Source organism: Bombyx mandarina, chromosome 04 (genome assembly GCF_030267445.1).
Source record: "Bombyx mandarina strain Sakado chromosome 04, ASM3026744v2".
Classification (NCBI taxonomy): Eukaryota; Metazoa; Arthropoda; class Insecta; order Lepidoptera; family Bombycidae; genus Bombyx; species Bombyx mandarina.
The window spans coordinates 12835590-12851254 of record NC_143211.1 but is presented as its reverse complement, the minus strand read 5'-3'; the positions used below and the strand labels follow the sequence as shown (position 1 = coordinate 12851254).

General features: G+C 36.3%; 1 protein-coding gene across 4 annotated transcripts; it reads right to left on the bottom strand.

Moving 5' to 3' along the window:
* Positions 1–1984: 1984 nt before the first annotated feature.
* Wdr59 (WD repeat domain 59) lies at positions 1985–14368 on the bottom strand. 4 transcript variants are annotated; one of them, XM_028183878.2, is made up of 12 exons: positions 13951–14368; positions 13379–13586; positions 12297–12875; positions 11677–11744; positions 11249–11593; positions 10273–10641; positions 8759–8912; positions 8025–8208; positions 6774–6894; positions 4086–4340; positions 3164–3390; positions 1985–2931 (listed from the first exon to the last, which is right to left on the bottom strand). In XM_028183878.2, the coding sequence occupies exons 1-12, from the start codon at positions 14194–14196 to the stop codon at positions 2844–2846; spliced, it is 2844 nt and encodes a 947-aa protein (XP_028039679.2). In that variant the 5' UTR covers positions 14197–14368; the 3' UTR covers positions 1985–2843. The 4 variants fall into 4 exon arrangements, with proteins under 4 accessions (XP_028039679.2, XP_028039680.2, XP_028039683.2 ...); XM_028183879.2 differs by having other exon boundaries at positions 11677–11741; XM_028183882.2 differs by having other exon boundaries at positions 11249–11581; positions 11677–11741.
* Positions 14369–15665: the final 1297 nt, after the last annotated feature.

Genomic DNA, 15665 nt, shown 5'->3' with positions numbered 1-15665 from the left:
AACATTCTACTATTAAACTACAAAAAATGGAAGATTTTGCAACGAATATAAAACTTATATTGAGCGTCGAAAGAATTTCCCGGTTTTTTCCCGATTCGCCTCTCAATCCCTAATCGCCCCATTTTACCGGTACATCAGGACGCTACACCAGACGTATCTGGAAACAATACGGAGCGCGAAGTGTTTATCATATAAAAATTAACACAAATTAGCGAAAGTTTAAAGTCGTCACTTGCGCTGATATGAATATTAATTATAAAATGTTTTTTTGTTGTTCCAAATGTTCCAAAATTTGAAAATATGACATGGAATGTGTATTATTTACGAAATAATTTAATCGGAATCATCAACTACTCATAAAATAACATAAATGTTTTTAATATTGTTAGCTTAAAAACTCATTTTTTTTTGTGTGCCTGGTTTATTTGATTGTAGATATTATGTATACTGTCTATGATGGTAGCCTTACTGTAGATTCTGTTTTTTTAGTAACATAGTTTGAGTAATGTAGTTATTTACCAATGTTAATCTTAGATCTTTCTTGAAATCACGTTTTTTTTTTGTTTATAGTATAATATAAATTGGTCTCAACATTGGGATTTGTGTTTGCTATAAAACATCGCTGAAATTTAAAACATTTTGTCATATAACGAAAGTTTATTTTTTTATCTGTACTTAGGAAGACAACGATGTGTATAAGCACAGAAACGCTTTAAGAATTAATTGGCTAAATTTAACGAAAACGCATATTCTATTAAATGGTACCTATTTTTATCAATGCGATCTCATTAAAGACTTAAAAGGAAATGACAATGGAACCATTGTTTATTAATAAATTGGTTGGGGTGTATATAAATGCTTTAAACAGATAGACATGAAGCGATGGATTCTCAAATTGAGTGTAGACATTGATTAATTGTTTAATATAACAGTTAAGTATGTCGATATCTTTAAAGAATACATTTGAAAAATATATCATTCAACCAATCAGGCGGGTGCGTATTACTTACACTTGCCTACGCTATAGATTGCTCACTCCGTAAGTGTGAACCTGAAACTATATGATATAAGTACTTGCTTGACTAAGGAAAATGAAATTGTTTTCAATAAATAAATAAAAATATTTATTGGATGGTTGGATGAGCTCACAGCCCACCAGGTGTTAAGTGGTACTGGAGCCCATAGACATCTACAGCGTAAATGCGCCACCCACCTTGAGATAAGAAGTTCTAAGGTCTTAGTATAGTTACAACGGATGCCCCACTCTTCAAAGCGAAACGCATTACTGCTTCACCCGCGCGGACTCACAAGGGTTCTACCACCAGTAAACATGTGTTATTAGTAGTAACTTTATATTTGGTGAACCTGGAATGTGGCGCGCAGCATTTGATCGGTGAAACCAGCCGTTATACAAAACCAATAGGACATGTTTCCATGTGGGCACGTTGTAATGTCTACAGAATCATTTAGAACAGCCTTACGTTTTTAGCCCACTGAGTTTCTCGCCGGATCTTCTCAGTGGGGCGCGTTTCCGATCCGGTGGTAGATTCTGCGAAGCACTGCTCTTGCTAGGGTCAGTGTTAGCATCACTCCGGTTTGAGCCCCGTGAGCTCACCTACTAGTTAAGGTTACGCTGAAATAGCCTCTCAAGGCTATCAGCTTAGGTAGGAAAAAAAAAGAAAAAAAAAAACGTCTATGGCGTAAATTTTATTTCTCTTTATACGCAGTGGCTTGGGTGTGCCCATGGCATTGCCGATATTCATGAGCGACGGAAACCAGTCACCATCAGGTTGGCCGTCGGCTTGGCAATGGCAACAAAAGAGATGATAAAAATCGTAATTATCAATGTCTATGCTCATTTGTGTAATCAATAGGTAAATAAAACAAATTAAATTAGGATTCACTAAATTTACGATACTAAAGTGCACACTTATGTTTTGTTTGAAACAATTGTTTTAAGATACTTAAATAAAATGCTAAAAAATATTTATCGAAATCTTCTTTATTCGAATGTACATAAAATTCGGCAGTCTTCATTAATTTAACTTAACAAGTAACGCTTAGAAAATAGTAATTAAAAAAAAAAAAAAATGAAAAAAAACTGTAACATGCACGATACAGTAGCTTTAATATGTACAAATTTTATTAAATGTTTTAAAATATATACGCAACGTTATTTTTTTATAAACAATACACGTGTCTTTATTCTGTATGTACATACATATTAATTTTAGTGTACAACTAAATTTGAGAGCAGTTTGTTATAAAATTCAATGATCGTACTGTTTGGCGTCAGCATTTGAAACTTGTCAAAAATTGCTCTGCAGTCAATTACCGGCTGATCATTTTAATAGCTCGCCCCATATTTGATATGATATTAAAGTAAGAATATACTGATTTAAATGTTGAATCTTTGATTGCGTTCACGGTACGTGCTCCTGTGGTCAGGTTTTCGTATTCTAATCTATGAAATACGACACGAAAGCGGTTAGATTACATAGACACATTATCCAGGCACGTGTCTCTGTATAAAATTACACATGAGAAATTAGATTACTTAAAAATAACTTTAACTATTTAAGTGAAGCATTTTTTAATTAAAATATATATTATTGCTTTTTGAAGAAAATATATTATACGTTTAGCACGCTCGATTTTATTATATGATAAATATAAGTAAGCACCTTTTTGTTTTATCCTAACTTTACAGAAAGTACAGATATTAGCAGAAATATAAAAGAATTTGAAGTCTTGATAAGAAAGAAAAAAAAATATTACAAAATCTCAACAGCGTTTAATTTTAACTTGGATTTAAAGTTATGAAGATGTTAATGGCAAATAGTTCAGTACTTCACTCCTTTCCATCCTGAATTTCCTTCCATAACGCATTTGCATCCGCAACCCGTGGGGCAAGTGTCGCGTTCCGCAAACCTGAATGTATACAAGAACGTGAGTCCACGAGAAGACTAAAATCGGTCATTTAGTGTTAGGATGGGTCTTATACTTCAGAAAACACGTGTCGAGTGTAGAACAATTCATTGAGCATGTGCGAGGCTTTATTTACGAGTGTTTACGCGAAATGTTTCAAGGTAAATAAATGATTTAGAGTTAGAGGGAATTTCGTCAGTTTTAGTTTGTAATAGAATGTGAGAGAGTGCGTTACCAGGCGAGCATGTGTGCGGCGTGGCCGGCGTGTCCGCAGTAGGCGCAGGCGCAGGCCAGGCCGCGGACCGCGAGCGCGCACACCGCGCACCGCAGCGCCGCGCGGCCGCACGCAGCACAGCGCACGCCGCTGCGTCCCGCGCCGCACCACGCACACTCCGACAGCGACTCGGGGCCCGCGTACCGCACCTCGCCCGTTTGCTGCCGCCCGCTCACTTGTTTCATCACCTGTCCGAAAGCCGCAACGTTTATGCACTCTAACATTTTTAAATAATTGAAACAAAACTCGGATATAATAATCTTATAACTATACTAGCTGTACCCGTCCGCTTCACTGGGCATTTAAAATTCACATTATTATTTCTCACCCCCACAAAGATTCTCATCATTAACGCCCCGCAACTGGTGTAGGGAGTCCAACACTCGTATAAATGTTAGCCTATCCATTAAGTACATGTATTTTCTACATGGATACCAAGTTTCAAGTCAATCGAATGCATAGTTCAGTAGTTATAACGAAACATCCGTAAAAACCACTGTAGATTTATATATTAGTATAGATTAATATGACGACAGTAACAAAGTCAATAATTTTTTAATCAATAGTCAATATTTTGATTAATGTCATAATTTTGAGCGTTTTAGAAGAAAATTAGGAAACCATTTTTGAATGATTTCCACGTAGAGATTCTCAATTTGGGTAACATATTTTTTAAGCTAATTCAGAATTTTTAATATATTAACATTACGAAACAAATGATAAGTACTTAAAACCACCGTTCTACGTATTCCTGCAGCAAAGCAAATGTCTCGAAATCAAATAAAATTGCTACCACTTTCCACGAGGTGTGTAATATAAACTATTATTATATGTTAAAAAAAATAGACGTTAACAACAGCGAATAAACAGGAAAACATCTTACCTCCGTTTTCTTGTATATCAGTTGCCATCGGTGTAATATGTCGGCGTAGACTCTCTTGAAACAGTGGTACGAGTGGACGGTCGTCTCGTCCAGTACGCACGACGATGTGCGTTCGGATTTCGAAACGGTCGAGTCCGTGTAGAAATTCTCCGCCTCCGAACATGAGTTGCTTCGGAGCACTATGGGCAGGGTCCAACCGTCAGCGCTGATTTCACTGTACTGATTTACGGTGCTGTACGGTGAAGTTCCATTGCCCTGAGAAATGTTTTGGTTTTTTTTTTTATTGTGTAGATGTGTGGACGAGCTCACAGCTCACCTGGTTAAGCGGTTACCGGAGCTCATAGACATCTACAACGTAAATGCCGCCACCCCCCTTCAGATATGAGTTTAAAGGTCTCAGTATAGTTACAACGGCTGCCCCACCCTTCAAACCGAAACGCATTATTGCTTCACGGCAGAAATAGGTAGGGTGGTGGTACCTACCCGTGCGGACTCACAAGAGGTCCAGTGGATGATAACTTCTTATGGGAGGGTAAAGCGCTTCGTTACGTAACGCGTTACGGCGCCAGTCTGTCTGGCTTCCCTTTCACTCACGCACACCGCAGCGATACTGAGAATGTATGTATGTTAGATATGTGTCGTTCATTTAATTTTAGAGATTCAGATCAATACTGACCTGTTGACAAAATGATCCGGTTCGTACCCGTTCAGTCCAACGTTTGGATTACCGTTGATCACATCAATTTATGACGTAATTAATATTATCAGGTCACTGGCTGGATAAAGTTTAGTATTGAATAACATTTTAAAGGAACTGTTATAGTTCGATTGTTTATGTGAGATCAAAACAATTCAAATGCGTTATGCATCATTATGCGACAACGAACGACTAACCGAGACGGGCGCGGGTCAAGACCCGGCATACCCGAAATGACCCGAATGACTGTCGTATGGTTCTTTTCTTCTGATTCTTAGGTTTTGTTAAACGAGTCGATCTAGTGAACAACTCATATTTGTTAAAGTGACCATATCGTTCGCGCGGATTTTGAGACCCGGGTCGTTTGATTCGTTCGTTCGCGAACGACACATATCTAATGTATGTAACTCCCAACTACATATTTATATATATTTTTCAATTAATGTTACAATTTTCTTTACATTATCATATTGATATACATAAAATTTAAGTAATAACCTAAGCTTTTCTTAAGTTAAACAATTTCAAAATTAAATAGTTCAACTTAGATTAGTATATGTTATCACTTTTGCCGGGCGTCCCGAGACGCACAGTTTTTTATAGGTTTGGGCCAATTTAAACTTTAAAGTAAATACACCCTAGCATTTTTCACTATTGCATATCTAATCAGAATAAATCTTTACTGTTAATTAATAAATTGATCACCTTTTTTTTTAATCAAATATTTTCTTCGTAGCAAGTGGAAGTGGTTTGGACGAAAGTGAATAACTGACTCTACGGGAGCTGCACTCAATAGTTTAGGAGTAGTTTCTCAATAAAACCACATGGTTTCTATTGAACTATGAGTGATCTTATCAATTATTAATAAAGTCAATTCATCACGGTCCACCTAATTAAGTTAAATTATATAGATAAGTTCAGCAGCTGACATTACAATTGTATGGTATAGTTTAGTTGTGTCTGGCTATCTAATATAACTTCCAGCTACAGAAAAGACGACCATATAAGTCAAATTAGATTTAGAATTCGTCGTGGGCTAAGGGTAAGGTTAAGATGACCGGTGTAGTCGTATCTACTATCGAGAAAAACCGGTGTTCAAATTGCGTATACAGGAAGATTTTTTTTCTAATGAACTACATACCTAACACACATACACGATCGACTTCCACGATCAAGAAATTACCCCTTGTATTAAAGATAATAATAGTTATTTTTTTAATTTGCGCCATCATTGACGGTAATAGGACGTAATGTGGGTTCGCATGGGTATGTACCACCATCCATCCACCCTACTTCTGAAGTATTGCGTTGACTGCAGGTTGAGACAGCCGTTATAGAATACAAAGGAGACTTCGATCTCATGTCTCAAATGGGTGATGGCATTTAAAGTTGCGAGGTCTACGGATTTCAATAACCATATCGTCCACATCAATAAAAAATTACAACATAGATACACGTTGCCGATTCCATATTAAAAGTTTAATAAATGCATGTTGAGCGAGGACTTTATATTTTTCTTTTTTTTTAAATAAAAAATTATTAGATTCCGTTTGAAGTTCAAAATTAATTTGCTTTTGACTTAATGACCAAATGACATCATTCTAATGTTCAACAGCGATATTCCTTTTGTTCTGGTCTGGCCCAAAAAAACATTTAGTATCATTATCAACACATGACTGTCGATTCGATTATGTCGACAATGAGGTAACAACAAGTGCGATATTCGGATAAACTTTATATTTATTTTCGAGTAATATTTATTTAAGTAAATTTATTTGAAAACTAAAATACATGCTTAGGCAGCAAGTCGATTTTTTATTTATTTTATCTCAGTGATTTTGATCATATTAGGGTGAAAATAGTAAAAATAATGTATGGTAATTTATTAGTTTTGAAGTTTCTGATAAATAAAGATTTCGTTAGGTACATAGTTTAAAAAAATATTAAATGTTTAATTTTTTTTTTTATAAAAAATATCATATTCAACTCACATAACTGGAACTACTGATAGTTGATTGGGAACTAGAATTACTAGTTTCGTTAAATATCGAAAACGCACAAGCCAACATTGCGGCCATCTGCACGTTCGACGCTTTAGCGTAATGCGATATTCTGAAACAACGTGTTTAATATCTACATAATATTATTAACCTTCGCATGCATTCTCAAAATAACTAACCTTTTACAATCAAAATACAAACATACAAACAAGTTGATACTCGTTGAAAAAGTTTTTTTTTTTTGTTGCTTAGATGGGCACCTGATGTTAAATGGTTACTGGAGCCCATAGACATCTACAACGTAAATGCGCCACCCACCTTGAGATATAAATTTTAAGGTCTCAGTATAGTTATAACGGCTGCCCCACCCTTCAAACCGAAACGCATTACTGCTTCACGGCAGAAATAAGCAGGGCGGTGGTACCTACCCACGCGGACTCACAAGAGGTCCTACCACCAGTGAATTTACTATTGAGCAACTGTATTCTTAGCTTCCGGACGTATAAATCTGTCGGGTTATTTATTCATCAGGATACCCAACCATATGTAATGCTTAAGAAGTCTGTAGTGCTACCACAGATCCACACCTTCATTACCTACTCCCCTACGAACCTGTTTTTATGTTAGTACTAGAAGCTCGGATATATCCGGATCATAACACAAGTTGTAGCTCTAAAGAATTCCAACGGATACTTCTTGGGTGTATACCAAATGAATAATTGCACTGTAATCTATGAATTCCTACTATCAGAGATGAAAATTAAAATATAATTCCAAAGTAATAGTAATTCCAAAGTAATAATAAAATATTACAAAAAAAAAACATTATTTAAATAAAGTCGTAGTTACAGTAATCACGTCTAATGGTATTTTTGTAAGGTGATAACCGGAAACCCCTCTACACTTATGCTATCGACGCACGTTGCCATTGTCATAAAATTATCTATGAATTATAGATTATATTTGAGTTACAAAAGTTTCTTATTTATATATTGTGGTATTAATTGTGGTATTATTTAGCGGTAGGCAGCGGCTTGGCTCTGCCCTTGGCATTGCTGAGGTCCATGGGCGACGGTAACCACTCACCATCAGGTGGGCCGTATGCTCGCCTGCCTTCAAAGGCAATAAAATAAAAAATAAAAAAATATTAAGCGTTATGTTGACCATCGTACTAGGGATGGGACAAGTTATGTCACTATTATAAAATTTATACTTTAATATTATCGATTTTTGGGTACTCACAAGGATTGCAGTAGATTACAGCACAAAGGATGTCCGACCCAGCCCATGCTTTCTTCGCTGGAAGTTAAATGATCGACAACTTTCGCTTTCAGAGCTTTAGCAGTAAGCGCGGCCAGAGACCAGGCGTGCGCGAGGTCACGTTCTCCTTCTTCCGTTGCCACTTTAGCGTTTGTTTCGCACATGTCTGTTTGAAGACATAAAACAAAGAAAAAAATCGGAGTGAGATATATTTTTTTAAATCATACCATTCAATCATTTACGGAAATAATTAAAATCACTAAATATATCTTTATGATTTAGATATTTGCTAATTTTTTCAACTGATTAGCAATAGTGCTGACTCTATTAGAGTTGAGACACATGTCGGCTGCGTCGCGGGTGTAAGGCGGCTCGCATAATATGAATTTCGTTGTTGTTAAATCAAAATCTGCTATGTGTACTTATTGAGATTTTTACTTTTTGACCTTTTCGTATAGTTCACAGCCCTATCTACCGTATAAAAAAAACTGCTGTGTCTTTAGCTTTAATATTTATCTATAGCTTTCATTTGATATAATTCTTAAAAATTCACCTTCATATAAAATTTTATACGAAAATGTCTTTACTCGTTAATTCAGAATAGTTTTTGCACATAGCAGATTTTGGTTTGACAGCGACGATTTATTAAAGTGACGATTATTCATGCTGAATTTAAGTTCCAATAATATATTTCTAAAACCAATATTAAGACTTACCGATTGGATTATCAGAATTGATGACGTACTTTTCAGCAAGAGTGCGATTGAGAGGAAAGAGATCGGTGGCAGCATACAGCACCACTCTAGGCGATGAGCACCCAGATATACTTCCGCGACTGCGGATGCTGCCCGCGCGGCGACCTTGTGCCTTCTGCAACGGACTTCAAACGTCTTAATGTATTTCACCGCACATACTTATTCTATAAAGTTTTTTTTGCGTCGATGAGTCTCACGGCCCACCTAGTGTTACGTAATTACATGAATCCTCGTGTTTTTTTTTATTGCTTAGATGGGTGGACGAGCTCACAGCCCATCTGGTGTTAAGTTACTGAAGCCCATAGACATCTACAACGTAAATGCGCCACCCACCTTGACATATAAGTTCTAAGGTCTCAGTATAGTTACAACGGCTGCCCCACTCTTCGAACCGAAACGCATTTTTTTAATTTTTTTTTTATTGCTTAGATGAGTGGACGAGCTCACAGCCCACCTGATGTTAAGTGGTTACTGGAGCCCATAGACATCTACGACGTAAATGTGCCACCCACCTTGATATATAAGTTCTAAGGTCTCAGTATAGTTACAACGGCTGCCCCACCCTTCGAACCGAAACGCATTACTGCTTCACGGCAGAAATAGGCAGGGTGGTGGTACCTACCCGTGCGGACTCAAAAGATCCTACCACCAGTAAAAGTAGTATAATGACGATGTAAACGCAACCAGCCACGTCGAAATATGAGACCGAGTTGTCATTTGTATTACTTATATATAACAGTAGTGCCACCAATCAAACCAAAGTGCAGGATTGCTTAGTTGCAGAAATAGGCAGGAACGTGATACCAACTCTTTATAAAATATGCTCTACCATCGGTGAAAATCATCTGCTAATGTGTGGCGCGCGATTTGAACGGGGAAGAACAAAAAAGAAAATGGTGCGCCTTGGTGCACGTGAAAGAAATGAAACTTCTTTTACGGTGTGTAGTCTAGTGGTTTTCTTCATTTTTCATCCTTAAATCAAATTTATCTTGTAATAGGGAATGCTGTGTATAAGAGAAACGACCTTCGCTTTGTCCTTTCCCACTCTCCACAGTTGAGTGGCTCGAGAGACGCTCTATTTTCTCACTCTCGCTCTTTCTAAATTGTATCTTTTCTCTCTAGCCGTAACGAATCTGTCGCGAGTTAAATTTTACTCTCAACGCGCCTAAAGAAGTTTCACTTAAAAAAAAGCATAGTGCTGTGTCACATCGATAAATTAAACAATGTTTTTGTGGTCATACAGTTGGTAGCATTATTCTAAAATTCATTTTACTGTTGGTTACACACACTATTAACATAAAATCTAATTCTAATTCACTGATTCAAACACTGCCTTACTCGGGCACTTTTTAGATATTTCCTTCTGAAAGGGGAGGTTAATACTTTCTACCTATCAACAAAAAACACACAATCGTGTTCTTGCAAACACTCACACACACACAAACATAATCTTTCATTTAAAATACTGTACTTACCCATCGATCCTGAAAATAGAACGTTGTGATTGAATAGGACGGGTGCTTGTGATGTAATTGCGGGAAGCCCGGCGGGTTCGTCGGTGACGGAGTCGTGGTGGCGTGAGGCGACACAGAACTGTAGCCGGTGTTAAATAAACCCGGCATCAAGGATAACGATGACATTGACCGAGGCGTTCCCGTCTCGTGCTTCAATGACAGCCTCCTGGTGTTCGGGGGACGGTTGAATACCACTAACGTACTAACACCGCACCACTTAGCCCCGCATGTTCGAGGGAAAGGAATACACGAATCGCCTGCATTCTCACACTCCGACTGACTTCTTTGACTTGATTTCATCGAGTCTGTGTCGTCATTCTTCACGGGTATCTAAAACGAGTGATTAAGTACCTTAATACTAGATCAGAAATCACACAGTGAATATGAAGACGTCGTGACCTAAAAAGGATAAGACGTCCGGTGCGATGCAACGCTGTTCGAATCCCGCGTAGCCAGGTACTAACTTTACTAATAAAATATTATACGTACTTGACAAATGTTCACCGAAATACTTCCACGGTGAATAATATCATAATATCATCAGGAATAACATCGTGTAATAAAATTAAACCGGCCAATTAAAAAAAAAAGTAATAACTGGTGGTAGGAGGACATCTTGTGAGTCCGCACGGACCACAACCCCACTTGTTTCTGTCGTGAAGCAGTCGTTTCGGTTTGAAGGGTGGGGTAGTCGTTGTACTGTAAAAACTGTGAAACCTTAAATCTCAAGGTGGGTGGAGGCATTTTCGTTGTACATATATGTTATACCCATCTAAGCTTTTTTTGTTCAATGTTTATTTGTATAATTTGTATATCTTCTATTTCTTTGTTTATGTATATACAGGGTGTATTAGAATATTTACCGAAGAGAAACGAAAACGGTTTCTGAGCACCCTATATAAAAAAACACATTAATTATAAGTGTTCTGAAACTCACCTCATCAATTGACTTTGCTAATGTTTTTAAACAATGTAATAAACATCTGTGTCCTTCTTTCTTTTTACGATAAGCAGTTCTATTAATGCTTTGCAGTATCTTTATGGTTATGGGACTGTCCACATTAGTTCCTGACAGCCACGAGAACTTTGGTATGATCTGTTCAGTAACATTCCTAGGGAAAGTAACCTGTAAATTGGCTACATAACCATTTCGTTCGGAATGGATTTGACAAGTTCGTGTTTCTATATTCATGTCTGTAACTTCAATATTTGCCATTTCTCTAATTGATTCAAATTCTTCATCTATTGAGGTTTTATGCGGTAGTTTATTCTGCGAAGAAATCTTGATATGGAAAATTGTATTCAGGTAATAACATATTATTATTCTTATTTTTATATAAGTTAGAGACACTGCCTTTAACTTACCGTATCTTGTCCTTTGTCACCAAAAGAAACATCATTTGTTGAACCAGCTGTAGAGGCATAGCTGACTGCTGAAAATATATAAATGTTTGGCATTCTACTTTGATGACATTCGGTAAAATATCGACTTTGCCAATTACCAGGGCATTCAGCCATAAGAATGCCGATAACGATAATTAATTAACTGAATTACTTGAACAATATTGTAATGCCGGTAAAAGTAACGCCATTTGTCGTCAATAGCAAAAAAACGGATATCGTAGCAACTGTGACATCTCTAGAAAATTGTAAACATGCCGAAACGACTGTAAAAAGCCCCATATTTTGATGTGGTATAACATGATCAGATGACATGAAGAACCACGATTGTATGAAAAGAAGTTCAAATGTAATTGATTAATATACAACCAGAGAAATTAAAAAAATCAATATATTAAGATTTACAAATATAGCAACAAAAATGGCATATATGTATAGATTAAGTCAAGAATGATCAATTTATCTTTGAAATTTGTGAGTACTAACATAAAGATTGAAGTGTGGGATTGGGTAACAATACATCATATACAACACTGGCCTTTAGTGAAGACAATCGGATGTAGAATTAATTTAAATTGTCTTACCATCACTATTGTTGTCTTCATCATTTTCATCATCTGGTAGATAATGGTTACACATTTTTAACAAAGATGGATGCATAGCCCAAACTCTTAAAGATTGATCTCTTCCCCATGTAACCAACTGATAATTTGATGGTGAGGTATTTGATCTCCACACCATAGTTTGAACCGTGTCTGTATGTCCCACTAGTCTATGTGTTAGAGTACCTCCAACCCATATACCAATAACTCCCGCTTGTTCAGCACGAGGCAGGCCACCCCAGCCCACACCAATTGTCAACAAACCACTGCCAAATGGAGTATAAATGGCTCGCCATACTGGGAAGTTTGTCATAATTACATTCTCAGGTCTTCTTGCATTGTTAATATCAAAGTATTTAATGCTTCCATCATGACTAGATGTGACTAGCTGATACTCATGGTGCGGGCTCCAGTCTACTCCGTGGATTTTACATAAATGTGCAGATATGTAATGTATTGGAGAGGATGGCTTCCGATAATCCCATATTTTAATATCACCGTCATGAGCTGTGGCTACTATGTGTGATGCTACTTTATTCCACTGCACTTGTGAAGCACCAGCTGAAATTTGAATACAAACATTTTGCTTATTTCTGCTGTTAACCATTCCTGTTATGGTTTACGTTCTATTATTGGAATACAGTTGAGAATTCAATAACGGGATATGTACTTAAGTCACCTTAACATAAAAAAAAAAAAACCTTAACATTAATGGCAGCAAAAAATATACGTAGAAATTACTCACGTACGAAAAATAGTACTTAACGATTGACTTCCACGGTGAAGGAATCTGGTAATTTAGTGGTAGGACGTCTTGTGAGTGCCTATTTCTGCTGTGAAGCAGGTATGCCTTTCAGTTTGAAGGGCTGGGCAGCCGTTGTACTGTTAAAGTGAGACCTTACAACTCATGTCTCTAGGTGGGTGGCGGCATTTACGTTGTAGATGTCTATAGGCTTTGGTAACCACTTAACACCAGGTGGGCCATGAGCTCGTCCACCCATCTACGCAATAAATAAATAAAAAATGAACCATTAATCTATTTATGATGTGAAGTATAAACTCACCCACTGCACATAGCGACACGACAGGTTTTCGAGCATCTCTCAAATCCCACATATGAGTGAATGTATCTATGGAGCAAGTTGCTATAAGATTGTGATCTTGTCTGTGGAAATGTGTGTCACTAACAACCCGTGTGTGGCCACGGAGTGAACATATACATGTCAAATCATTGCCATCTCTCCATTCATACACATCAACTCTCTGGTTGCTCTAAAAATAACTTACTATTTTATTTAAAATAATGTGAAAAATTAAACAAAAAGGAATAGACCTAATAATACAGAAATCAATTTTGGTAAAAATATAATATTACGGTTTGTGAGCTTTCTTAAATTAATATTTGAAGTACAATGTGTTACTCAGAAAATTGCCTTTTATTTCGGAATTTAATCAAAGGTTTAAAATCTACAACCGATGTATGGACGGAATGGAAGTTTAGCTTTTTCAAATGTTTAGTAAATTGCTTCAGTTGAGATGCTATTTCCTGATTTCACAAAACACGTAATATCATCAAATAATCAAATGATTTCTTTAAATCTAGTATTATTTTAGATTTTGTATTTAAAATACTTACTGCAATAGCACATAATTTTTGCCCGTGATACGATTGACACCACTCAGCACCGGCAGCATCATATTTACTTTGGCGAGGATATTTTTTTACCGCGTTGCCATCTTCTTCCTGATTTATTTGTTTTATGGCCAGGCACCTGCGACCTGCTAGTAGTACATTGTTGCCCGTGTAATCCACGGTCATTGCAGTGGCCTGGAGCTCGCGATATTCCCATTTTAATATTTCAGAACTCCAGTGAACTGACATTCCGAAGAGTGACTTTACGAAATCGAAATTATCTCTATATTACCCAAGATTTTTTAATATTTAACATGATGTATAGTTATTTAGTTATTTTTAATTTTCTATTTGGATACATAAACTGTTCCTGAAAGACAATATTTAGAGACTATTTACAAGTTGTCATTTATTGACATTTGACATTTTTTATTTAGTGTTACTAGTTCTATTTTTAAAACTGGAAAGGCAACCGTATCGTATCATAATGCCTAACTTTTATACATATTTAAAAAAATGTATAATATGAACTGAAACGCAATAAAGTTGATGTTAATAAAATTAATGATATTAAATTTGATTAGATGATATGGGATGAAATATAATCTCCGTGAAATGGTTATTTACTGAGACTTTTTCAGTGGGCTTTTGGAGGATCTCGAAAAGCTACGTCCAGCGGTTTTGTTTAATTTTCCCACATTTGTGCACTTTCCCACCTACTAAACAGTTAATAAGCCATAATTATTACACATTTAAACCTGAAGAAATACTACAAATAGACAAAATAAAACAATTCACACAACTTCGTTCCTCGCGTTCCCGCCAAAAAGTCTAGTTTAATAATAATTAATTCATCCATTGGTCAAGCAAAGGAAACAGCGTCTTAAGCTTTTGTACAAAGGAAAAGCGTGTACTTAAGAAGTGAAGTACAAATATTTAAAGAAATTAGAAATTTAAAGAAATTTGTTTTATTTTAAAAACAAAGAATTTCTATTTTATACAAGACTATATTATCATTTACATTTTATGAAAATTTTACCGTTTTATTTTTGGACTACCTATTTTTAATACTTAGTTTTATTAATTGGAAATGAAACAAAAATTTGCCTTATACTTTATGGAAATTAGTAATCGTAAATTTACTATTTTTACTATTCAATAAGTTCGTGCTTCACATCAACCGCAAGCAGTTTATTTTAATGGCAAACCAAAACAACAATTTATTCTTATTTAGATTCACTTTGGATTCATATTTTTATGTTTATTTTGTATTTTTTAAATAGCTTTCACTATTAGCTCAGCATCTTAATGATAGAACTATTATAGTCTGAGGATGCAAACAAAACGTCCGCAGTATCTCCCTATATTGGGAAACAAAAAACTGCCAGGTCCTGCGACAGCTTCGAGAGTTAAAACTGCCTGCTGTAATTACGCTAGGATAGACGTGCAACCCGAAAATGAAGTACTAATGTATTTAACACTAGCTAGGATTAGACAATTTGTCTGTTTAATAAATGTCTCCTAGTGGTAATTCCAGTTCATCCTCTTATCGTGGCCTCGAAAAATTAAGTACTCGATTCAGACTAACGCACGACAAACAGTTACCGTCGCGTTAAACACGTCATTTCAGATTCTCCTACTCCACTTTCGGTGTTTGTAGGCATTCCAAGCACCGGTCACCGTTCTCGTCGAGCCCTTCGAATGCGAGAAAGGGTTCG